This window comes from Notolepis coatsorum (genome assembly GCF_963971535.1).
Source record: "Notolepis coatsorum genome assembly, chromosome: 5".
Classification (NCBI taxonomy): domain Eukaryota; kingdom Metazoa; phylum Chordata; class Actinopteri; order Aulopiformes; family Paralepididae; genus Notolepis; species Notolepis coatsorum.
This window is the reverse complement of record NC_140169.1, coordinates 174,935,587-174,963,118: the sequence shown is the minus strand read 5'-3', so window position 1 is coordinate 174,963,118 and position 27,532 is coordinate 174,935,587. Positions and strand designations below refer to the sequence as shown.

General features: G+C 40.5%; 1 protein-coding gene across 1 annotated transcript in view; it reads left to right on the top strand.

Annotated features, from left to right (window-relative positions):
* kif5c (kinesin family member 5C) overlaps window positions 1-23,949 on the top strand; it is a gene marked incomplete at its 5' end in the record, with an annotated part of 152,638 nt that extends 128,689 nt beyond the window's left edge. The window contains 4 exons of the mRNA XM_084313865.1: window positions 3,302-3,406; window positions 5,215-5,431; window positions 8,814-8,988; window positions 23,822-23,949. Coding sequence (XP_084169991.1) covers window positions 3,302-3,406; window positions 5,215-5,431; window positions 8,814-8,977 — 486 coding nt within the window. The 3' untranslated portion in view covers window positions 8,978-8,988; window positions 23,822-23,949. The remainder of the gene's footprint in view (window positions 1-3,301; window positions 3,407-5,214; window positions 5,432-8,813; window positions 8,989-23,821) is intronic.
* Between the last annotated feature and the right edge of the window lie 3,583 nt (window positions 23,950-27,532).

Genomic DNA, 27,532 nt, shown 5'->3' with positions numbered 1-27,532 from the left:
AATAGCATAAACCTGCAGTGCCGCAGCCCCATACATAGGAGGGGCCTGTACTGTGCGTTGGGGGCCTGTACTGTGCTTTGGGGGCCTGTCAGTAGCGGCTGCTGGATGCTTCGCCACTAGGGGCGCTATACCAAACATTTTGCAAACATGTACAAGGCACGCATTGGCGAATATTATCACCATTGCCATCGATCAATATATGATCACAGTCAGTCAAATGCAACCACGTTTCCAATAGCCCAACACAAACACGCACAGCTCTCTCTCTCTCTCTCTCTCTCTCTCTCTCTCTCTCTCTCTCTCTCTCTCTCTCTCCCTCTCTCTCTCTCTCTCTCTCTCTCTCTCTCTCTCTCTCTCTCTCTCTCTCTCTCTCTCTCTCTCTCTCTCTCTCTCTCTCTCTCTCTCTCTCTCTCTCTCTCGCTCTCTCTCTCTCTCCCTCTCTCTCTCTCTCTCCCTCTCTCTCCCTCTCTCTCTCTCTCTCAGATCGATTCAATAAGAAACACATATGTATATATTGACATTTTAAACAAGTTACCATTCATTGTCTGAGTGGTTATGCTCTACCCGCGGCGAAATTAGAGAGAGAGAGAGAGAGAGAGAGAGAGAGAGAGAGAGAGAGAGAGAGAGCGAGAGCGAGAGAGAGCGAGAGCGAGAGCGAGAGAGAGAGAGAGAGAGAGAGCGAGCGTGCGTTAGTTAAGCATTAGCTGAGTGGCTAACAGCAGCTAAAGTTAGCTGAGTTGGCTAAGAGAGAGAGAGAGAGAGAATTAACTCACTTTGTTTAATTGAAACGTGGTCCAGCCGGAGGGCTTAATAAAGTGTATGTCCACTGACTGTCCCCCAGACTGTTGTCGATGTATATCCATTCCACTCACTGCCCACTGTCCAGACTCCAGACTGAATCACAAGTTCACAACACACAGCCTCGAACATGTTGCAAACTGTGGCTAAGGAAAAAACTGGCATCGCCGCGTCGGCCAATCAGAGAGCGTCTCCGCGAAATGCGGCTAAGGAAAAAAATGCTGCTACGGAAAAAAATAATAGACGCTGCTGCTTAGACCGCTTCAAATCGTGCCCGGCTTCCATCATAAACATCATATTTCAACGCACAACGCATTACGCACTGATTGGCTGAGACGGATACAGCGATCACACAGTGACGCGCACTCAGAGCGATATCGCGTCTAGCCCCGGCCGAGAAATACAAAAAGAAAAAAAAAAGAAAAAAAAGTGAGTCACTTCCTGTTCAGGAAAACGAGTATTTTTTATTTTATATAGTAACGTTACATTGTGCATTGGAAACACAAACATACTTAAAATGAGTAAATATTATTCATTTTAAACATGTTTATATTATTTATAGGGCTATAAAACTAAAAATATTGTTCTTGTTCTTCTCTCATATAATCAGGGCAGGGCCTGAGGGGGGGCGGCTAAATTTTAAGTTTAGTCCCTCATCCAGAAGAGGTTAAGCTTAGAGTAACAGTCAGGGCTGGTAATCCAATTGATATTCAGTTTAAGATAAACAATTCTAGTCTATAGACAATTGGTTGCATTGAATGCTTTATTTGGTTACTCCTAATCCAATTGATATTCAGTTTAAGACAAAAATATTTTGGACATTAGGTCCTATTTTCCGTATGTTACTTTATGTCTCTAGTGTCCTATGTTACTTTGTTTCTCGCATGCGCAGTAGTGCACCGCACAGTACAGGCCCCCAACGCACAGTACAGGCCCCTCCTATGTATGGAGCTGCGGCACTGCAGTTATACCCTACTCGGTAAAGTGGGGGTCGTCACACTGACCATACACTCTATATCAGTGATGGCTGTCAAAATGTAGAGCTATTATTTTAACATGTAGACGGCACATTTTTACAAAGAAAATATCACTTACAGCAGTGGTTCTCAACTGGTCTAGCCTCGGGACCCAACATTTTCCTTAGTCATTAAGTCGCGACCCAAAATTTTGAACCACTATGATTTATGTAAAAAAAAATTGCAGTAATACGCAATCTTTCAAAACATGAAATAAACACAAAAAAGTGCAACAAAAGTGCAACTATTGCTAAAAACCCAATGAAATAAAAGAATAATAAATAATATATGCTTCTTAGCAGATTTCTTAGCTTAACATAACAGACCTAAATTTGGGGGAACTAATGGGATAACTGAGGTTGCAACAAAAGTGCAACTAGGGCTAAAACCAAATGAAATAAAATAATAATAAATAATATGCTTCTTAGCAGATTTCTTAGCTTAACATAACAGACCTACGTTTGGGGGAACTAATGGGATAACTGGGGTTGCAACAAAAGTGCAACTAAGGGCTAAAAACACAATGAAATAAAATAATAATAAATAATATATCCTTCTTAGCAGACTTCTTAGCTTAACATGCAGGGAACTAATGGGATAACTGGGGATGATGTTTGCTCCTGACAAGAGTCTCAAAGTCTGGGGTGATGGTAGACAAAGCAACTCTGAGGTCATGCTCAATGTCCAATCTGTTCCTCCGCTTTGTCTTCAGCTGGACCAGAGCTGAGAAGCCACTTTCACAAAGATAGGTAGTGAGAAAAAAAAAAAGTAAAAAAAAAAAAATTAACTTTTTTTTTTCTTTTTTTTACACACACTTCCGCGACCCACTCAAAATGGCCCTGCGACCCACTTTTGGGTCGCGACCCACCAGTTGAGAAACACTGACTTACAGTACCTTTAAACGAACCTTCCCCATTAAATATGTTACATTCAAGTTCAGTGTGACCCTATTGAGAGGGATGCAGTGGAGGGTAACGCCCACCTAAACTCAGTTTACCCACCTTTTTATTTGTTTAAGCTGATTATTATTGAAATTCATAGTATTTAATTTATAACATAATATACCTGCAGTCGATTCTTCTATATACCTACTTATACACGTGCATATAACCCATATAACTCTGTATGATAGAATGTACAATAATGCTGTATATACCATACCATACCATACATATACCATATGTATATATATATATTTATATCCATATATATATATCCACATCTGTCTGTACATACCTGCATATAATATTTTTTACATATCTATCTATATCTATCTTATCTAAGTTGTATTATATTGATGAAACAAAAGAAAAGTGATATTTTTGTGGTAATAAAGACAACTAATACTATGCTGAAAGATATATATACTTTGTATATTATTGATTATTGGTGTTACTGTGGTTAAGTTAATTGATTACGGACATATCCGACGCACAGACGCTTTATAATATGATGTCTCTCTCACTTCCTCCCTCACGTCCAATCAGAGTGCAGAGATGGACAGCGATGAGGCGGGCGGCAGCCAGGCCCAGAGACAGAGAATCACCTTCCTAGAGAATAACCTGGAGCAGCTCACCAAGGTCCACAAACAGGTGAGACACGGCAAAGATATGGTATACACACTAAGGCTGTCCACGACTAAGGATTTGTATAGTCGACTTGTAGTCGCCGAAATTAGACGAATTCTTTTTTTTTTCTTTTTTTTTGATAATTTTAATTCTTTAATTTAAAATTTTTTTTTATTTGGGCTGTGGGGGGTGCTTAATGTCTGAAGGAGTCGATGGAAGGCTTCTTGTTCTCTGCGAAAGCATGCAATTGGTCCACTGATGGATTTGATTTTTTTTATTATTTTTTTGCATTCGACTAAGGCTCCTTTCGATCGATTAGTCGACCATTCGACTAATGGGGGTCAGCCCTAGTACACACACACACACACACACACACACACACACACACACACAGGTTACACATTGGTTACATTTAACCTTTCAATGACCTTCAGAGAACACCACCCAAAGGATGAATTCCAATATGTTATTTCCATGGCCTAAGACAATCAATACTTGTGAACATGATCTACCCGCTCCCAAAGCCAGAAACCAGGGAAGTAAGAATCAAACTTGTGATCTCATCAAGTATAATGTCTGGAGCTGTTCAGTAGACATGAATGATGATTTTGTGGACCCACAGAAAGTTTGTTTGAGTTTTTAAGCCTCATTGAGCTCTATTATTTTTTTTATCTACTTTTTCTCCTCCTTTTTTCAGTTTTTTCTCCCATCCCCATTTTTAGTCATTATGCCAATTCCCCCCTGGAGGTACTGCGGCAGCTGGATTCGATCCCACTGTCTCTGCGGTGGTAGGCAGACGCTTGGTCCTCTGCGCTACCCGGCCGCCCTAAATGAGCTCTATTCTATAGTAGTGTTCTCAGTTGTGAGACAGGAAATGTACCTGTGTACACAATCCTCTGGGTCCATCTTTATCAATGCAATGTCTCTGGGGCAGGCTCAGACTCTATACTTGATGATATCACAAATCTGAGTTTTAGCGTTCTGTCTTCCCTGGTCAGTGTGACTGAAAATGGCAGATCAAGCCACATAGTCACATGGGTTTACTTTAGGTATTATGATGATGATGATGATGATGATGAATAGTTTATTTTCTGTCTTTGTTTACAGATCAATCAAAAACACACTTGTGTGGACTTTCAAAAGAAAAAATAAAGAAAAATCACAAATGTACATAATTCAAAGTAAGCTCACACACAAAAATTCAAACTCAATGACCGAAAAAAGGAATAGGCTGAAGCACATGTTTATTTTTGCCTATCCTTTACAATTCTTAAACACTAAATATACTTTAATATAAGAAAGAAAAACTTAAAATATGCTGCAAGATGTAATTTTTTTTTAAAGAAAAAAAACCAAATGTTTGATGTCTTACTCAAAACTGTACTCCTGGATTATTTGATCCTTTAGGGCCTTTTTAAATCTCCCCTGAGAAGTACACAACTTCAACCCGTCACTACTAAGGCTATTCCACAATTGATTTATTATCTAATTAAAGTAGGGATGCTCGATATTGGCTTTTTTACCGATACCGATATACCGATATTGTCCAACTCTTAATTTCCGATACCGATATCAACCGATACCGATATATGCAGGGTTTCCCCTCCCAAAAAATGGAATAATTTCAGGTAATTTACTAATTAACATTACATATCTCTTGTTGTGGAATTAACACAACATTATGCATACTTTTGACAATAAATAAAATCAGAATTTGTTCTTACTTGCCTGCCTGGGTAAATAAAGGTTATAGAAATGTAAAAAAAATACCGATATCGGCCGATAATATCGGACATCCCTAAATTAAAGGTATATTTGTCTTTATTTTCCAGTTGGTGCGTGACAATGCAGACCTGCGCTGTGAGCTGCCCAAGCTGGAGAAGCGCCTGCGGGCCACGGGGGAGCGTGTGAAGGCCCTGGAGCACGCCCTGAAGGAGGCCAAGGAGGGGGCCATGCGGGACCGCAAGCGCTACCAACAGGAGGTGGACCGCATCACGGAGGCCGTGCGCGCCAAGAACGTGTCCAGGAGAGGACAGTCTGCACAAATAGGTGACGTGTGATGGGAGGGATGAGGTTGAGAGGGATTCAGGGTTCCCACAGGGGTCTTAATAAAATGTCTTAAGAGTAGGGATGCTTGATATTGGCTTTTTTACCGATACCGATATACCGATATTGTCCAACTCTTAATTTCCGATACCGATATCAACCGATAGCAACCGATACCGATATATGCAGGGTTTCCCCCCCCAAAAAAATTGAATAATTTCAGGTAATTAACATTACATATCTCTTGTTGTGGAATTAACACAACATTATGCATACTTTTGACAATAAATAAAATCAGAATTTGTTCTTACTTGCTTGCCTGGGTAAATAAAGGTTATAGAAATGTAAAAAGAATTATAATAATAATTTTTTTTTTGAAAACCGATACCGATATTTTCCGATATCACATTTTAATGCTGATATCGGCCGATAATATCGGTAGGCCGATAATATCGGACATCCCTACTTTTTTTTTTTGATCCACTTTTTCTCCCATTTTTCTATATTTTCTCCCATCCCAATTTCGTATCATCCAATTCAACCCTCCCCTGTCACGAACGCTGTTTCTTGCCTCCCACAAGCCGGCTGCAATGTGGACTAAGTCATACATAGCACAAGTCCCCTCCGGTACTTGAGGTAACAGCAGTCGCATCTTTTCACCTGCGCAGCTCGATCTCTCAGTGTCGAGGAGTAACGCGTGGGAGGCTCACGCTGCCCCCGACACTTCCTGATTCTACTGCGCAGGCGCACCAACCGACTTGTAGGAGTCGCTTGTTCACAACGTTCGATCCCCACCCTTCAGTTTTCCCTCCCCGTAATACGGCCAATGTGTATTACTGCGGACGACCAGCTAAACTGAAAACAATGTGGAGAGCTGGATTCGAACACGCGAATCCTAGCGTCTCCACACTGGTGGCGAGTGCCCTGCCCACTACACCACCTAGCCGCCCTATCGGACATCCCTACTTAAGAGTCTTAAGTTTAATAATGTGAATTTCAGACCTTAAAAAGGTGTTAAATATGAGTTTTATATGAGGCCTTAAACATTTATTGGATTAGGAAGTTACTTCTATGTTGCGATAACATCTCTGTATCGTGTTTAAATGTGTTTGGGGGGAAACGTCCGGGCTGCAAAGTAAGCAGTAGGGTAATAGTAATCAGTTCTCCCCAACAATTCATATAGAATTACTTCTATCATAGTAATTTTCCTTCATATTTCTCTGCCAGTAGGTATTACATTATATTCAAAGTGGTCTTAAAAAGGTTTTTAAAAAGTCTTAATTTTAACTTAACCCTGGGGATTGTTCTTAGACTGTTAACAACACAGTGTTATAGATATGAAGCTTTGTCACATTAATTGAACTGTCTTACACAAAGACAGTGTTTGTTAATAATACTATAGTTCTATGGCTTGCAAATTGTTTGCACATATAAATAAATGACAAGAAGATCATATGGTGATGATGAATCCATACAAATTATTCTATATTATTTTTCATGTAGTTCTGATGTGAAATCAGTGGGTCTCATTCTCGAACGAAGTTACGACAAAATATTTCGTCTTAGCCAGATTTCGGCCCATTTAAGACATATTAGGGCTGGGAATGGGAGTCCTCAAATTTTCCTGAAATCTTATTTGAGAGCAGATCTAAGAGTGCTGAGGAGCACACTTAAATATGCTCTCAGCCCACAATCAAATCTCATGATTGATTGACTAATTTAAAATGTTATTATAACTTGACAGACTGTGTTCTCATAGTGATTCCTTCACGTCAATGCTACAGGCCTCCTTGGAATTAATTACTTAATCATAATTAAAATAAATATGACAATATTTGTACGATAAGAAATTACAAATTTGATGTCGGAAAAATAAATAATATGGATTCATCTGATCACAGGGCAGCTGGATTAATCATATCTGAACCAGCTATTTTGGACAAATAATTACTCAGATATTCAAACACAATTATGCAATTATTGTGAAATGATTGAAAATAATAATAATTTAATGCCTTCTGTGGAATTTGTATTTCTTATTTGTTACACATCTGTTTTAATGATTAATTATATACATTTGAAAGAATGCAGGTCAACATGCAATGTATCCCATTGATTGGTATACAATGGGACAGACCTTTGTTTGATTGATTGATTGAAAGCTTCATTAACAGATTGCAGAATGGGTACAGTACAGTACAGCTCAATTACATAAGGGGATGCAGACCAGAGAAAGAATTTCGTCTTGTTTACATCAGGGTCCCCCATTTTCAATTCATCATAACATATATGACACACATGACACAGATAGACAGTACTGCTACATCTATACATTTATGACATACCAGATTTGCAAATACAGTACTGTTTGTGATACAAAAAGAGTCCAGAAAAGAGAGTACATTTGACGTAGAAACTGTTGGAGGAGGTTGGGTAGGGGTGGGTGGGGGATAGACTTACACTGTACAAGCAAAACTGTACATTGGAATATTGACAAAACCATACTTGGTCATTTACTGTACATTGGAGGGGGTTGATATAGCTATAAACCTGCATTCCTTCGAATATATCATTAATCAATTAAACTTATATTGAAATACACTATATAGCCTATACACCAACACTGAAATGACAGTGGATAAATAAATAAGAACTAAAGCTAATCGGTGGAAATAGACAGCATTAATATTCCATAACAAGTCTTGTGTGCGCCTACGAATGGCTTAATTATCGAATAATAAGCCATACTGCGTTCATTCATTACGCCCGCCGTAGGCTATATATATTATATGTCATTCATTCATTCATATACAGTACTGCGCGCGCGCACGTGTGTGTGTCTGTGTGTGCGCGCGCGCTGCGGCAGGTGTGTACCGCGAGCTGTATATGATGCCAATACATTAATCTAATCTAGTTTTGATGGGCGCAAGCGTGATTACGAAACCTAGCCGCATTTCTCGGAGACGCTCTCTGATTGGCACTGACTGACGCTAGGTTTCGTAATCACGCGGCTCGCAAAGCACTTCCGCCATTCCATTTCACACAGCTGCGTCACCAGTTGCCTTATAAGGAGCTATGGAGGCGGTGTTTTGTATGCAAATGAGCTGAACGGGAACGCGCTTTGGAGTTTACGACCCATTCTCCAAGCAGATATCAGATCATATAATTTCTGCGACCGTTTCAGCCACTTAAGACATATCTCCAGCACGTTCAGGACTCAGAGTGTACTTGTCATAGATTATGTCTCAGTGGTTCCAAGATAAGTCTTCCAGAATATATCTTTGAAAAATGTTCGGGAATGTGTGTTTTTTGGCGGAAAATCCATGTGAAATATGAAATGAGTTCCTATGGAGTAGCAAGATGGCTGTGCTCTGTCTCTCTGTAGCCAAGCCTATCCGCGCTGGTGCCCAGCACCAGCAGCACCTCTCCTCCTCTGCCTCCTCTGCCTCAGCGGGACATCGGCCTGCCATCCGTGGAGGTGGGGGTGTGTCCAGCCCCCGCCATCAGCACCACCGTCAGCCTCCGCACCAACAGCATCACAGCAAGTGAGCAACAGGTTGGTATGTAGAACAAGTTTGACCCTTTTAACGTGTGAAATCTCCCATTCGACATGTTACCTTTACGTTTACCTTACATTTATTTTAAAATGTTCTTTCTTTCATTAGTTATCTATCAATAACACATTTAAAGCATATACTTTATCAGTAATAGAGCTATTCATTAATGGCACATGAGTGTTTAAATGGTTTTGTGCATGGTTTACAGTTATTTCAACATGAAAACATGCCCTAGAATCCCTAAAGGTACTTATTTCATATTAATTAAATTATCTAGATATACAGTATATTGAAAGAATAGTAACGTAGATGCAGTGCGCTTTGTGTGTCAGATATGTTTATGTTGATAGAAAATAAACAACAAATACAGCATGGGTTATATTACATTTCTGTTCTCTCTTAGTAACTTTGTGATTAATGTCAATTAATCTAATTAATTAATAGTCAACTCCTAAAGAACCACAGGGAAGTTATATGTTTGCTATCATTCAAAAGCTGATACTTATTAGGGGTGGCGGGTGTAGTGGAATGTAGCCGAAGCTGAATAACTTACTCAGTCAGAAGAGATCCGGTTAATACAATTTATTAACTCAGTCAAAGTATCAATGAATGAATGAATGAATGAATGAATGAAAACGTTTATTTTTGAACATGTATTCTCCATATTCCTCCAAACAAATCATGGTATCTAGCTCCGTCAAACAGAACAATCATAACAACAACAAAAAAATGTAATTACATTTTTCTTTAAAAAACATTAAAAAAAGGAATTTTAAACAAAAAGTCAAGAGCAATGTATTTAGTTAGCAGACATGTCCAAAAAAGGAGTAGAGGGAAGCTAAGCTTATTGATCCCTACCCCCTTACATTTACATTTGTTCTTCCATTAATTTTACTAGATATAACAGAATTTAGTATAATACAATATAGAATATACTTTTACTTATAGTACGAAAAGAAAAAAAACTTGATTCACTTGACAGCAGTGAATACAGTACAGCACTACATAACACAATATAACATAACTTTGTTTATCCTCATTACTCATTTCTGTATTTCTCTAATGTGTATTTTTAAGCTGCTTTTTAAATTGTGCCATATGTTTACTCAGTTTGATGTATTCAGGTAAATTATTCCACAACTTCACTCCACAAACAGATATGCACATGCTTTTCAGCGTAGTGTGTACCATTGGTTGTTTAAGATCCCCTCTCCCTCTTAAGTTATATTCTCCTTCCCTGTCTCTGAACCATTTTTTAATGTATGTTTGTCAATACAAAATAGTCAGAGAATGACTGGATGACTCTCACACTATAGGTGACTAGTTAGGAAACCCATGAAATGAGAGACACCCCCACCAGATCTTAGATAAGGGTGTCATGACATTTGGGGGAGGGTTTATTGGGATTAAAGAATGAGGGATGAGGGTAGGAAGGGAAGATGGGTGAGGGGGATCAAAGAGAGGTGGGGGAAGTTTTATCTACCACAGGGGGGGGGGGGGGGGGGGGGAATCAATACAGCAATATATTGCAATAAAAGAAAATCCCATTTTGCTGTAATAGAAATTATTGGAGTGAGGTGAACAGACTGAAAATGTTATCAGATAATACAGATGATGCGGCTGGGTGGCGCAGCGGACTAAGCGCGCATCACCAACGAGCGAGACACTGGTATCGAATCCGGCTGTCAGCGTTGCCTCCGGCTTGGCCGGCCGTCATACTGGCTCAATTGGCAGATTCAGCGGGAGGGAAGCCGGTGGGGTGGTAATCTGGTCGTTGTAAACAGCAACTCCTACAGGTCGATCAGGGCGCCTGCACAGCGAGGAAGGGAGATGGTGAGGGTAGTGTGACCTCCCACACGTTACACCACGCCAAAGAGAGTCCGCGCTGGCAGGTGAAAAGAAGTGGCTGGCTGACTCTGCATGTATCGGAGGGGACATGCGATAGATTCTTCAACCCTCCCTACGACGACCAGTGGGGGGCACATGCGAGCAACGATCAAGACAGGGGAGGGGGGAATTGGCACGACTAAATTGGGATGGGAGAAAAACATCGAAAAAGGAGGAGAAAAAGCGGATAAAAAAAATACATCTTGAGCGTATACAATTGCTCTAATTTCACAGAATGTTCTGAAAATGTTCCCCATTTACGACAAAAATTCACCAAGGTCCCCTTATATATACCTGCTTTTTTTTAAAATCATAAATCGATCAATACAGACCGTATTATATCCCCACATGGGGTATCATTGGAAAGCCACACTCATTGGCTACAACCCTGTCCAAAACTTTGTGAATTTCCGCGCAGGTGATTGCTTGAATGAAAATGTTATTAACAGATTGCAGAATGGGTACAATACAGTACGATTCAATACACACAATTGTTAAAGGGATGCAGACCAGAGAAAGACTTTCGTCTTGTTTACATCAGGGTCCCCCATTTTCAATTCATAATGAATTGTAAGTAAGGGTGTAATTATCACCAGGGTGCGATCCACGAGGGGAGCCCGGTGAGCTATAGCTCCCCTAGATCAGACATCAGCTCCCCTGGGGGTCTCTAAAGCTCCCCTGGGAGCTGTATCATCATCGTGTATAATAATAAACGTATGCTATTTTGGATGTATGATTAATGATTTGCGTGTAGTGGCTACTTACTGGGACATAATTCACGGCATTCTAGCCTTTTGTGGTGTTTACTACATCTCCCATGACCCTTAGCGGGGGATGACGTAGTTAAAGAGAGACAGTGTTTGTGCGACAGTAGAGTGCGTAATAAACTAGCGTTTTTGCATTGGAACACGACTCCGTCTACGCTATCATTACTGCATTCCTACATTTGTGACCCTTGGACGTATTTCGGAGATTATATCGAACATGTCAACTGAACAACAGAACGCAGATCGCAGAACTTTGAACGCAGTTTCACTCAAGCTGCGCAGAGTGCCAACGCTTGGTTCGCGCAAGCCGAAGCCCAATTCGCTCTCAGGAATATTACCGCGGATGCCACCAAGTACTACTATGTGGTAGCAGCCCTTACGAATTCAACGGCAGCGAGAGTGGTGAGTTTGCTCACCCAAAGATGATGCTATGGATCGCACACTGATTATCACCATGCAATCCATTCTTTGTGGATCTAGCCCATGGTTTCTGAATAATAAAACACTGAAGCCCCATTGGATTGGATTGGAGTGTGGTGAGAGGATGCAGCATAGTGCAAGGTTTCTCAACACCAGTGTTAATTTTGGCAGCTATTTTCATTTTAGTTTTTGTCTTAGTCATGTGTCAAGTGCTCCTTTTTCGTTTTCATCATATTTAGTCATCTTCGTTTATTTTTCGTTTAGTCAAAAATTTCTGAGCATTTTAGTCTTAGTCAGTTTTTGTCTAAATTTAGTCTTTTTTGTTTTAGTCTAGATTTAGTAGACGAAAACGGATGACATTTTTGTCTATTTTTCGTTAATGGAAAAAAACGTACTGATCCGATACCAGTGCATACATAAAAATATATATATATATATTATATAAATTATAAAGCTTTTTTTTTTATTTTTTTTTTTTACAGCTAGTTTTATATATACTGTTTTTTAGTAATAACTAGAAAGTAATGGTATTTATTCAACAACAGGTATAGATTAGTATTAGTATGGGGAAGACAATGGAGAAGAGAATGGAGGAAATGGAGAAGATAATAACCCAAAAAGTAGATGCTATTAAATAATCTATTGAAGGCAAAATAGATGCGCTGAGAGCGGACGCCGACACACATATTAAACGCACCGAGGCTCTGGAAACAGGAATGGAAGCCCACGAAAAAAATGTCGCTCGAATCTACAAAGAAGTAGAGGTTATGAACGTTAACCTAACTGCTGAGATGAAGGGAAACTACAAAGAAATCAATACGAAGCTCAGCGATATAACGATGGAGCTTAAGCAAATCAATGAAGAACAGAAAGCCAAAATATTCGAGATGGAATATCAAAAACGCAAGCTGAATATTCGTATAGTCGGTCTGGACGAGTCAGTGAGATGTGCTCACCCTGAAGAGTTTGCCACAGAATTACAGAAAATCTTGGGAACAGAGATCCTTCCTAAAGTACCAGAGGTGGAACAGTGCTACAGATTGGGGCCTCGATCCATTGGCAATAACGCTAAGCCCAGAGTGATATTGGTTATCCTGCGCCAAGTCAGAATAAAAGAAATGATTATTCGTGAAACTCGCAGGATGAAAGGCAATCTGAAATACATGGATGTACCAATACACTGCTTTGAAGATTATTGTCGTGATGTAGTGGACCTGCGTGCCAAGTTCAAGACGGTGATGTCTCAACTCTATCTGGAGAAATACAGACCCCTATTAACATACCCTGCAATACTTCGCATTGTCGATAAAAAAGGAGCAAGGGTTTTCCTCAACTCGCCTGAAGATGCAGCCAAATACTTGTCTGCACAACACGCAGGATAGTGTATAAATGGCCTTTTAATCTCTGTTATGCAAGGTCACCATATAGTATAATCTTTAATGAACCGAGGATTTGGGACAGAGAGACCTACGTGCTCAGAATTATTGAATGATTTCCCCGTCGGGATTCTATTATTGCGGACATATTGGATTCAAGATTGGAACACTCCAGAACATACTGGAACATTCGAACAATGTAAAAACGACATATTGGAATAATCTAGAACATCTAAAGCATTCTTTGATATAAGGAACATTCTGGAATAACAGCAATACGTGGTCAGTCATTCTACCAGAAGCCCCTCGGGGGAATAATCAACAGCATCTAGATGCAGAACCACAGCACCATCATAGCAGCGGCCGGCTGAAAGATCATTCTACACAACGGATCATCGCCCACCCCGGTCAGGGAAATGCTGCATATACGTATTTAAAAACTGTTTTCTATTAATTGGAAATATTTCCACTACTTCTCCAATTTATACTTTAGATGTTTAAGCATAGCAAAGCTCTTTTAAGATCTAAGTTAATGTTCTCTTCCTTTTACTTGTTTTTTTCATCCGTTTTCTCTGATTTATTGAGGCTCTCTCTTCAGTTCAATACCTCCATATTATTCATGGGTTACTATAAATTACACAAGTTCATATAAAATGTAAGTGATTAGGGCATGATAATTGAAGCTTATTTTTGGTCTTTATTTTTAGTTTTATCTTATTTACATTTTTATTTTACGGGAAAGTGGCCAAGCCACAGTCGACATTCTACTTATGGTAGAATTTAGAGTGTTAGATCCTATGGTATACATAGGAATGTTAAGGATAATTGGATCATTCTGGGATATCCGGTGGTGCAAGGGAGGGAGTCATACGCAAAGGTTGTGTTCATGGAACACAATCCTGTACGTCTCTCGGTGGGAGGGAAGGGTAGGGGATTTTTATTTGTATATATGTATGTTTTTAAGCTCGGCTCTCAACGGGACCTCATTGGTGGGATGTATATCTATTATTGCCTCGCACTCCAGAAGCATTACCAAAAATTACAATACAACATGTATAGATTATGGCTAGTTTGAATATAATGATATGGAACACCGGGGGAATAAATAACCAACTCAAACGCAAAAGCGTGCTCACACTGATGAAAAAAGAACATGTGGACATTGCTCTGCTAAGCGAAACGCACATTCTAGAGAAAGACATAGATAAATTAGCGGACAACACATACCATAATATTAGTCACTCTTCTATTGGTACGAGAACTCGGGGTGTAGCCATAGTCGTTAAACGTAAGTTGAATATTGTACTAAAGGGAGTATGGTCTGATGTAGAAGGTCGGATAACTATAGCTAAGATTGAACATAAGAACAGGAAAATAGCGTTGGTAGCGGTATACGCCCCAAATTTGTACGAAGAAGATTTCTTCACTACACTAACCAATGCAATGTTAGACATTCCCGATTACTCATTTATAATAGGTGCGGATTTTAATGCCATCTGGAACCCAAGGATGGACAAATCTTACCTCGCCTTTTCCAGCGAACAAAAGAATTCATCGAAGGCATTAAAGGATTGGTCGAAGATTACAGGTGTAAATGACTTATGGCGGTTACTTAATCCCACGACCCGAAAGTACTCTTGTCGATCTGCGAGACATAATACACTATCCAGAATAGATTATGTCTTTGCATCACAGAGACTATTTGATAATTATGAAGTGGAAATGATACCCAACGCACTATCAGATCACTGTTATTTACTCCTTAAAGGTACATTTGGTATACTATCCTCCCGAGCCCCAAGATGGCGATTTAACTCGTTGCTGCTTAATAACAAGGAATTCATTACACAACTCAAAGAAGCTCTTATAGTATTCCAACGGGAGAATGCAAACTCGGTGCAAGACCCCAGAATAATATGGATGTCGGTAAAGGGAATGATCAAAGATTTCACGGATAGCTTTTCCTCCAAAATGCGCAAGAATAAATGCACAAAACTGGCTGAGCTGGAAACGCTTTACTCAACGTTATTTAATTCTCTAAAATACAACAACTCAACTCGACTAGAGAATCAAGTTAACGTACTAAAAATAGAGATCAATGCCATATACAGACAACAATCGGAAATACAAATACGCAGCACAAGACAACAGCAGTACTCCCATGGTTCCAAACCTAGTCATCTATTAGCCATGCGATTAAGAATTAATGCAAAATTTGCAGATATAACTACCATTAGAGCACAACAAGTACTTGTAACAGATCCTGTAAAAATAAACGATACATTCAAAGAATTCTACTCCGACTTATATAAATCAGAAACGACCTTCGATCAAAACAAAATGGACACATTTCTTAATCAAATTATTCTCCCTAAACTTTCAGAGGATGACGCTAAACAGTTAGAAACACCGATCACACTAGAGGAACTCAAGAAGGCCATAACCGCAATGCAAAGTGGTAAGGCTCCTGGAAGAGACGGTTTCCCATCAGAAATGTGCCTTTCTTGTTGGGACATAATTGGTCCCTTATTACTAAATATGATCTTATACTCAGTCAAGGAGGGGAACTTCCATAAGAATGACAATATTGCACTCATAACAGTTCTCCTTAAAAAAGACAGACCCCAACGAGTGCGGTAGTTATAGACCTTTAAACCTCCTCGGAACCGATATCAAACTGTACTCGTATTAGCCATCAGATTACAAAAGCATATGACGTCTTTAGTTCACCCGGACCAAACTGGCTTCATAAGAGGCCGCCTGATCACTGATAACATAAGACGAATACTGCACGTACTAGATGCCGACAAGGATGACACCATACCTAAGGCGATGCTGTCCCTGGATGCTATGAAAGCCTTTGACAGGCTGGAATGGTCGTATCTATGGGCAGTACTAGAAAGGATGGGGTTAGGAAAAGGATTCATTGATATGATTAAAGTATTATACAAAGACCCATCGGCCATGATTACAACAGGCACAATCATCTCCAAAATCTTTCCGGTATCACGCTCTGCCAGACAGGGTTGTCCTCTTAGTCCCGGACTATTCAATCTATCATTAGAGCCTTTAGCACAATATATAAGACAATCCCAATCCATAGAACCAATCGTAATCAAGGGCACACAACAAAAAATTTGTTTATATGCGGACGACGTAATATTGTTCATGCAAAACCCCAACACCACATTGCCTCATCTGCTCAAGTTGATTGAGGACTTTGGTGATTTATCGGGATTTAAGATAAATTGGCCGAAGTCGGCTTTCCTTCCACTTAACACCCCTGCAAAAAAAGATATAACCCTCCCAGGAGAGATACCGATGGTAAAACATTTCAGATGCTTGGGAGTGGAAATATTCCCCACCATAAGACAAACGGTGAAGCACAATTACACAAAAATCCAAAACAAAATCAAAGACGACCTTGATAGATGGGCAAAACTTAAAAACACAGTACAAGCACGGATATCAATAGTTAAGATGGATGTACTACCTAGAATCAACTTCTTCAGTTCAATGCTACCGTTACCCCCTCCAGAGGGTTACTGGAAAAGATTACACTCCTCCACATACAAATTTATTTGGAATAACAAACCACCACGTATAAAAAGATCCACCGCACAGAGAAATAAAGCAGATGGTGGCATGGCATTTCCAGATTTTTTCCAATATTTTAAGGCGTACACATTAAGACCATTGACAACATGGTCAAGCATTAGTATCCTGGAGAAAATTAGAAGAAAACATAGTAGCCCCACATAGACTGAAGGACATAGCATACACTGAACTACCAATCAAGCACTGTGAACGAAAATTTGGCCCCATAATTACTCATGCGATCCGGATATGGCGTGAATCACAAAAAAAAAATCCTAACCCACATAAATGGCACAATCATACTCCCTTATTCAATAACAATGCACTCTTAATTGAAAAACGACCTATAAGATTCCCTATATGGGAAGAGCAAGGCATACACTCATTAGGGGATGTTTTTAACAAACAGGGTTTTTGTAGTGATAAAGAAATACGCAAAAAATGTAATCTCACCAAGTCCACATGGCTTTTTTACAAACAGTTACAGCTATGTTTGAAGTCTCACGGTGTTCCATTAGACAGACCAATTGAACACCACAGATACCACAAATTCTTCTACGAAAGAGAGACATCTAGAGGTTTTGTTTCAGAATTTTATCATCAATTACTAACGTCCTCGTATGAAACCCTCCAACTAGACTCTGTCTGGAGGAGGGATATACCAGACCTGGAAAATGACTTTGATTGGCAAGGAGCCTGGGCAAATGTCCGACTTACATCAAGGAACCCGGATCATCAACAATCAATCTTAACTATATCCACAGGACATACTTGACTCCTATAAGACTGTGCCGAATGGGGCTTAAACAAGACTCCAAATGCACCCAATGTACAAATGGGGACGAAGGGACATTTATGCACATGTATTGGGACTGCCCACCAGTCAAGGCATTCTGGAAAGATGTGACCCAACAATTATCAAAACTCGTATCTTGGAATATACCTGTACACCCCTCGGTATTACTATTGAATGATGTTTTTGAGTTTGCAGTGAATCCACAGCTAAAGAGATTGGTTTTATCGGGTATCACAGTAGCTAAAAAGCTGATCGCATCACGCTGGTTTCAACCGGAAAAAATGTGCCGTAAAGTTTGGTTTCTTAGATATCTCGATGTGATTTATCAAGAAATATCTACAGCAAGAATTCTGGGTCTCAATGAATCCAAAATGTCAATGTGGTTAGAAGTGGTGGAGAGAATAAAAGCTAGCTTATAATGGTAGTGTCTGGTTAGGTGCGAGGGATAGTGGAGGTACTTCTCAAGGTGGGGTCCGGGAGGGGGGGGTTCGAGCTGGAGCATATGTGTGTAGGTTTTTAGATAACAGGTATTAGGGGTATATCTTATATAAGACAATTAACTAAAATGTAATCTCATTGGATGTGCTCTGACAATTAATGCTTGTATATCTTATCGTGTGTTGTCATGTTTGTTTATGTGTTTGTTTAAAAAATAATAAAAAAATAAAATACAAAAAAAAGATTAGTATTAGTATCAACTATGCTCAATGAGTTCACCCACGGAAAGGTTGGTGGCACACTGGTTCCGCACGGACATTATACGTCTTTTGAGACTCCGCCTCAGACTCTTATCATTTGGCACTAAAAGCTAAACATTGTCACCGGTATGGCTGTCTGCAACATGTCATTAATTGCGTGCATGTGTGGGAGAGGTCGATCAGTTAGCCACGCTAGCGTGAGCTAGGTTAGCCACTAGTTAACGCGAGCTAGATGGAAACAATGTAACAAACTGGTGAAAAAGTGATTTACCTTGGAATACTCCTTTGCCAACTTGCTGTACTTTGCTTGCAGGTCTGCAGCTGGATTATGAATAGTCTCAATTTTAGCCAAGGTAACGTTAAGCTAAAACTAGCTTTTCAGATAGCTCTTCAGCTAATGCTCATAACACAGAGCTCCCCATCAGCCGTCACACTGCTCTGTCGGGACGATGGCATTAAGAAAAGTTATAATTATTTTGTCTCGTCTTGTTTTAGTCAACAATATCAACATACATGAAGAGAAATTTCGTCCTGGTTTTTGTAAATTACATTTTTGTGTCCTCAGTTGTGGTCAACGATATTTAATGAACTATTTAGTCATGTTAGCATGACATGGTCTTCAATAACGTGACGTCACGTCTCGTTGTCGTCATGAAAAAGACCTTCGTTGACGAAGATCTTTCGTCATAATTTTCGTTGACAAAATTAACACTGCTCAACACTAAAGTGATCTGTGAACTTTTGACCTGTAACTAAACATCATGCCAGACAAGCCAGACAATGTTTAAATAGGGCCTGTGTTAAAAAGAAAAATGTAATAACACAACCACAGAGTGTTTAGAAAGGTGAGAAATACATTTACTGCTTTTTCTTTTTATTAATGAATTTATAATTTAAAAAACGTTGGCAGGTGAATGTTGTTTACATGTCTCGTGCATGCACTGTATCCCTTCCCTACTTCCCATTTCCCCATGTGGAATGCACCTGATTGGATCAAATTTGACATACTCGTGCTCTAGTGCGACATCTAGTGGCCGAATCTCATCTATAGCACCTTTAACACTTTGAGTGCCAGCAGGGGGCGCCAGAATTAGCGTTTGAATGCCAGCCTTTTTAGAAAATTTTTCCGATATTTCATGATTTTCACGGAGCTATTTCTATATTCTATATTATGGCTATGTGTCTAATACCCCCGTCGCTTATCAATGACTTGCTTGCAGTCAACATGTACGAAACGGATTGTTTTTTCATCTGTACATTTCCGTTTGATACCATTTTGAAAAACACTCGTTTTTGGAAATTTCCAGAAAAAAAAAGATTCTGTGATAATCGCCCTTGAATGAATGAATGAATGAATGAATGAATGAATGAATGAATGCAAATTTTATTTAACAGATTGCAGAATGGGTACAATACAGTACGGCTCAATACACAATTGTTAAGGGGATGCAGACCAGAGAAAGACGTTTGTCTTGTTTTCATCAGGGTCCCCCATTTTCAATTTATAGTGACATTTATGACATACACAACATGACATCATGACATTTATGGCATAGTACTGTTACATTTGTGACATATATGATATGCAAATATACAGTACTCTTACCCATAGATCCTGACAGAGTATATGCATATGATGGGGATGAGACTGTACATTAGGAGGGGGTGGGTGGGTGGGAGAGGAATATAAACACGGTGGGGAGAGAATATATACATACGGTGGGGAGGAGACTGTACATTAGGAGGGGGTGGGTGGGTGGGAGAGAAATATACATACGGTGGGTAGGGAATATATACATACGGTCTGTCTATTAGGTGGGGGTGGGGGGGTTTGGACATTTACAGTGGCAGTTTCGAATTGCAGCCTCCCGTAGGTGCTCTTTAAGAGCGGTTTTGAATGTGGGTAGGGATTCACATTCCTTTACAGCTTTGGGTAGGGCGTTCCACATTGTTGTGGCATAATTGCAAAACGTGTTTAGTCCCTTGTTTGAGCCGAATCTGGGTTTAACATGATTTGTTGAGCTTCCTCTGGTGTTGTGGTCGTGGTATTCACTGACCTTTGGGAAGTATTTTGACATGTACATGGGTACCTTAGTCGTATAGTGTATCTTGTAGACCAGGCCCATTGCAAGTTGCTGTCCTCTGTCATCTACTCTAAGCCATCCTAGGTAGTCAAAGTGGGCAGGGGTGAGGTGGGTTCTAGGAGTAAGGTCAAGTAGTAGTCTGACCAGTTTGTTTTGTGATGTTTGTAATCTTGTTTTTAGCGCCTTTGAGGTGCTTTGGTACCATGAGGTGCAAGCATAGTCGTAGTACCCTTGAATGAGTGCTCCTGCCAGAGTCTTTAGGGTATTCTTGTTTACCAGAGAGGAGATCCGGTACAAAAATCTAGTTCGTTGGTTGACTTTTTTTTATTACCTTGGATGCCATTTTGTCACAGGAAAGATTTGCCTCTAGGATGGAACCTAGGTATGTAATTTCATCTTTCCTTGTGACAATATTGTCACCCACTGTAACTGAGAAGCCGTCGGTCTTGCTGAGTTTGTTATTTGATCCGAAGAGAATGGACTCTGTTTTACCCAGGTGTAATGATAGTTTGTTATCAGCGAGCTAGGTGCAAATTCTGCTGAGTTCTGAGCTGAGGGTTTTTTCAACCTGTAACTTGTTCTTGTCAGAGACCAGCAGGGCTGAGTCGTCCGCGAACAAGAACAAGTTGCAGTCACAAGCTGACGACATGTCATTTGCATAAATTAGGAACAGTAGCGGTCCTAGTATGCTTCCTTGTGGAACACCACAGCTCACTGTGAGGGGGGGGGGGGATAGGGTACCGTTTACCTCCACCATCTGTTCCCTCCCCTCAAGGTAGGATTGCATCCAGCTCACTGATAGACTATCAAAACCAATTGCTTTTAGCTTGTCAATCAGAATGGAGTGATTGACAGTGTCGAAGGCCTTTTGTAGGTCCAGCATGACCATGCCGCAGTATTTGCCCGCGTCCACATCTTGTTTGATGTGGTTGTTCAATAGAGAAGACATGTGTCAGTGGAGTGGGATGTTCTGAAGCCAGATTGGAATTCATAGATTAGATTTCTTTCCGCTAGGTACTTTTCGACCTGTGCATAGACTATTTTTTCCATGACTTTCGAGATGGAGGTAAGAATAGAAACAGGGCGGTAGTTGCCTGGGTCTAATTTGCTGTCCTTTTTGTGCAGAGGGGTCACTCTCGCAATTTTGAAGTCCTTGGGGACGTGTCCCTGTTTTATGGAGAGGTTTATTATGTGTGTGATGACTGGGGTGATGGCAGCTGCTGAGTCTCTGAGGAATTTGGAGGGGATGTTGTCATGGCCAGTGGCCTTGTTAGGTTGGAGGGCGCTCAGTTTTTTGCACACTCACACATACACACATAGGGGACACGTTGAGATATATGTGGAAAAAAAACTCTGATTACCCCAAGACTGGTAAAATAGATTCCGTACCTCATCAGATGTTCTGCAAAAAGATTATTCCAATTCCTGATCGCCATTCCAAATATCGATCGCATTTATTGATCCAATGCTGGGTACTCGAAACACATAATCCACGCTGTTCTGAGGGTCGGCAATGACTGCAGTAGGCTCGGGTTACATGCCTGAGAAGTCAAATGTGGATTCCGGATTTTTCTTTTCCCATGCATTTTCATTCAGTCCAATCCAATGCGTGCATTACCATCCGGCAGACGATAGGGGGCGGTATTTTCCCTGTTCAAGCTCCTAGACAGTCCCAATGATAACATTAGGCTAGAATGATGAAAAATGTATGGAAATCGCTAATAAAAGCAATAACAATTAAATAACGAGATTTCTCGTCCTTGGCACTCAACGCATGGCATGAAATAACGAGATTTCTCGTGGCTGGCACTCAAAGTGTTAAGCAGTTCTGTTTTTTTTTTTTTTATTTATTTATTGCAAACACAAAAAAACACAAGGGGATTTGAAAAAGTTAGGACAAGTAGAAAAGCCTTGTGATTTGGCCTCCAGATTCAGTCTGTATGATGAGCTGTTCACCACAGCGCCCTTTCCCACACTGCTCTACTCTGAAGCTTTTTTCAAAGTCCCTTCACTTTCACTCTGAAACAATGCGTGTACTTGAACGTTGATTCTGAGGCAAATCACATTTCAGGACACAAGTCTGCCACAGAGGCCAGCAGTGGGGCTGTTTCTCTTTGTGTCACACTTTTTAGAAGGAATTAATCAGATTGGCCTAATTGGTGTTGGTCCGCGCTCCTGTGCGGTCGACCTTTGAAAAGATTAATGACTTCAGTCAGGGAATCCACATGAATTCATTAAGTTTCAAAGGCATTCAAGCTTTAATCAGTTCAGAGCAGGCCCTGGGAAACGTCTTGGTTTGAGCCAGCAGCTAAACCCGAGGGCTGATATATTCACCCAGTCCTCTGAGGTAGAACAAGAGCTCTGATCAAAACACAAGATACAAATAGTTTTGTCTCAAGAAAATACTTCACTGGGATTTATCCTTTAACATGACCTGATATAGTGTGTTGCATGTCACGTTCATTCAGATGAAATGCCTGTATTCGTTTTGTCTGTCATGCTCAGCAGATGATCAGGTTGTTTCTACACAATGGTGTGTCCTACAACGTACCACAAGGTGGCAGCACTCGTCTATACGTCTGAATGAATGAATGAATGAAAACTTTATTTAACAGATTGCAGAATGGGTACAATACAGTACGGCTCAATACATACAATTGTTAAGGGGATGCAGACCTGAGAAAGACGTTTGTCTTGTTTCCATCAGGGTCCCCCATTTTCAATTCATATAGACATTTATGACATACACAACATACATGACATTTATGGCATAGGGACATATAGGTATTTAGTACTGATACATTTGTGACATAGGCGGTATTCAAATATACAGTACTGTTACCCCTAGATCTTGACAGAGTATATACATATGATGGGGAGGGGACTGTACATTAGGAGGGGGTGGGTGGGTGGGAGGGAAATATACATACGGCGGGGAGGGAATATATACATGCGGTGGGGAGGAGACTGTCTATTAGGAGGTGGTGGGGGTTTTGGGCATTTACGGTGGCCAGTTTCGAATTGCAGCCTCCCGTAGGTGCTCTGTGTCTATACTGCTGTGTGTTGAGACTTACACATACAGCTCTTACAAAACGTTGTGTTGACCATCATTATCTAATAATCCTACACCATGTCATTCATCACCAATGTATCTGCATGATGATTAACCCCTCTGTTCTCTATTCTCTGTCCAATGTCATTCCTTTTAAAGGTAGAGGACTGAAGCTGGAGTTTCCTGTGTATTACTGGAGCCGTCTCTTCATAATGGACCATATTCTCCTTCGATTTCTATAACGTCTGGAAGCTATCTTCTCATCACCGATCTGCCTTTACCAGAACCACAGCCTCTCCTTTACCGGAACCACAGCCTCTCCTCTACCAGAACCACAGACTCTCCTTTACCGGAACCACAGACTCTCCTCTACCAGAACCACAGACTCTCCTCTACCAGAACCACAGACTCTCCTCTACCGGAACCACAGACTCTCCTTTACCGGAACCACAGACTCTCCTCTACCAAATCATTGATTGCTTGATTGAAAATGTTATTAACAGATTGATTGAAAATTTGATTAACAGATTGCAGAATGGGTACAGTACAGCTCAATACACACAATTGTTAAGGGGATGCAGACCAGAGAAAGACTTTCGTCTTGTTTATATCAGGGTCCCCCGTTTTCAATTCATCATAATCATTCTGTCCTTGTGGCCAACAAGTGCTTTCCTCCTCCTCTATGGTACAGTAGCCTATCTATCTTTATCTGTGTCTTCTGCCTGTCTGTCCCTAAACTCGCTCTCTCTCTCTCTCTCTCTCTCTCTCTCTCTCTCTCTCTCTCTCTCTCTCTCTCTCTCTCTCTCTCTCTCGTTCTATTTGGTGGATTTCGTATGAAGACAAACGTAGTTTTTAATGAGTATTTGACTGCTATAAACAAGATGAGTAGGCTAGCGGGTCTGCCGCTGCTTGCTGACAAGGACACATGTTCAAGGGTGCACAAGGAATAAGGGGTCAAGAGGTGAATAAGGGGTTTCTGTCAAGACTGACCGCATATAGTTTACAGAAACAGGGGACAGGGTTCCTGGCCTGCAACTGGTGAATCGTGACTTGTTACATACTGAACTGTCAAGAGAAACATGCACAGATCCAACGAGGATTGTAGCTTCTTCTGGGAATTTACTGTGTTTTGTTGAATGTTTAGCTTTTTTTTTTTTTTTATATATATAAATGAGAAGCACTTTTTACTTTGCACCGAATGTGTTTACGTTTTTTTTCCATGTGATGTCACATTTTGTACGTTGACACTTTGATTGTTGTTGTTTTTATACATTTTAATTGATTGAATTTGTTGTTTTTTTTTAAAAAAATTTTTAACTTTGTTTATGACACAATGTGACATCCCTCTTAGGTGATTACAGGGTGTAACAGTCAGTGTACATTTGTACTCGTACGTGTGTCATCTATGTGAAACACGTGGCTGTAAGGTGTAGAACAGTGTTGATCGACTTTCTCATTGTGAACTTTTGTAATTGAAAATTATATTGATGTGACAGGGACATTTGTAATCAGCGGTCATGTATAGTCCAAAGACGGCATTTGTTATTATTATTATTATTATTATTATTATTATTATTATTATTATTATTATTATTATTATTATTATTATTATTATTATTATTATTATTATTATTACTTATTATTGAACCACACAAGCTTGATGAGTATATTCTTTCCTGTTTCACTGCCCCCGTTAACACAGTTGTTGTGAGTCATATACAGCGTGGCCGTTTACAAGCCTAATGATGTCCTATATGAAGCCAAAACGGCATAATCAGTCAGTCTCAAATTATTAAAGTAAGTAAACAAGTTGATGCTAAAATCATTTGAGGATAGAATTTGTTTTCGCTGCTTTCAACTATAGAATGTCAAAATTATGTTCTGCTTTTGCCAAAAAGAGGAATGGATTCATTGTCCCTGGTTTTCAATTAAAAGGTGGAAGGTTCCTGCCTGCCGTGGTGGTGCTGATGACCAGCCCTCATGCAGATAGATGTGTGCTTATAGCCCAGGAGCCTGCATGGGAGCTAAAGGGATCAATCAGATCATTTTGGGTTTTGTCTCATAGGACACTTGTGATTTGTCTTTTGAATTTATAATGAAGAGGGGGAAAAAAGGCTAATAAACTGATATTGAAGTGTTTGGAATGGTGTTCCGACCTTGGTCTCCCTAGACAGGGGAATACCACCCATTTTATAGGAATTCACATGATGTTCTTCCTGAGCCCCAGGACAGTTCAGTCAGTATTATTATGTGAACACGCATCGCTCTCTCCTGAAGCTAGAAGTCAGAGAGAGAACCCTCTAGATCTAGAACCCCCCAGTGCCCCAGGACAGTTCAGTCAGTATTATTATTTTTTTTTTACTATCTTTTTCCCCCTTCTTTTTTCGATTTTCTCCCATCCCAATGTTAGTCGTTATGCCAATTCCCACTCCCCTTCCTGGTCGTTGCGCACTCTACACCCTACCGTCGGTCCGGGGGGGCGGAGACTATCACATGCTTCCTCCAACACGTGTAGCCAGCCCACCGCTTCTTTTCACCTGGCAGCGCGGACTCTCACTGGGAGAGTGTAACGTGTGGAAGGTCACACTACCTCTCCTAGATCCTTCCCTCGCTGTGCAGGCGCCCCGACCGAACTGTAGGAGTCGCTGTTTTTACAATGACCAGGACCCACCCACGCCGGCTTTCCCACCCGCTAACACTGCCAATTGTGTTAGTATGGACGGCCGACCAACCCGGAAGCACCACAGCTGAATTCGATCCCACTGTCTCTCTGTGGTGGTAGACAGACGCTTAGTCCGCTGCGCTACCCGGCCACCCTCAGTCAGTATTATTATGTGAACACGCATCGCTCTCTCCTGAAGCTAGAAGTCAGAGAGAGAACCCTCCAGTCCAGAACCCCTCATGCGTTGATGTGACTGGGGTGTAAAATCTGAGGCTGCTCCATAGACAATGAATGGGGCTCTGACAATGTTTATGTGAGCTCTCGCACCTAAATCAGGTTTTAACCCTTTCACTGCCACACGACAGAAGGTTAACCCTTTACTATCACACAACCACGGAGCTAATGATGCTAATGATGGAGCATCACCGTCGGTTGTGTGATAGTAGAGGGCTAACCTTCTGTATTGTCACAGTGAAAGGGTTAACCGGCTGTCGTGTGGCAGTGAAAGGGTTAATGCTGGCTCGACATCTTCCATGAACTTCCTCTTGTAAGCACAGCACTGTGTTATATAAAGTACATGTACATTACAGTGAAATGCTTGGTTCTGTATGAGCCCCCTGAGAATGTGCTTCATACAGTAAAAAAAAGTAAAAAGAATAAAGTCCAATATACAAAATATACAATATACAAACTAGAGTACAAAATGCAAAAAAAATTGATAAAAAAAAATATGGTGTAAAAGTGTTTAAAGTGAATGTTAAAAAGGAGATGTGTTTGTTTAAAGTGAGTGTGTGTGGATGTGTGTGAAATTAATGTAGATGGATGGGTTAGTGTTGCATGCATAGTACAGACAGACACATGTTATAACTTCCAGCATGTTATGTTACATAAAAAATTACCACCACAAAAATACAAGAACTTTTGACACTGCTGCACACCTGCCCTTTTGACAACCTAGGATGGCTTAGAGTAGACGACAGAGTACAGCAACTTGCAATGGGCCTGGTCTACAAGATACACTACACGACCAAGGTACCCATGTACATGGCAAAATACTTCCCAAAAGTCAGTGAATACCACGATCACAACACCAGAGGGAGCTCCACAAATCATGTTAAACCCAGATTCGGCTCAAATAAGGGACTAAACACGTTTCGCAATTATGCCACATCAATGTGGAACGCCCTACCCAAAGCTGTAAAGGAATG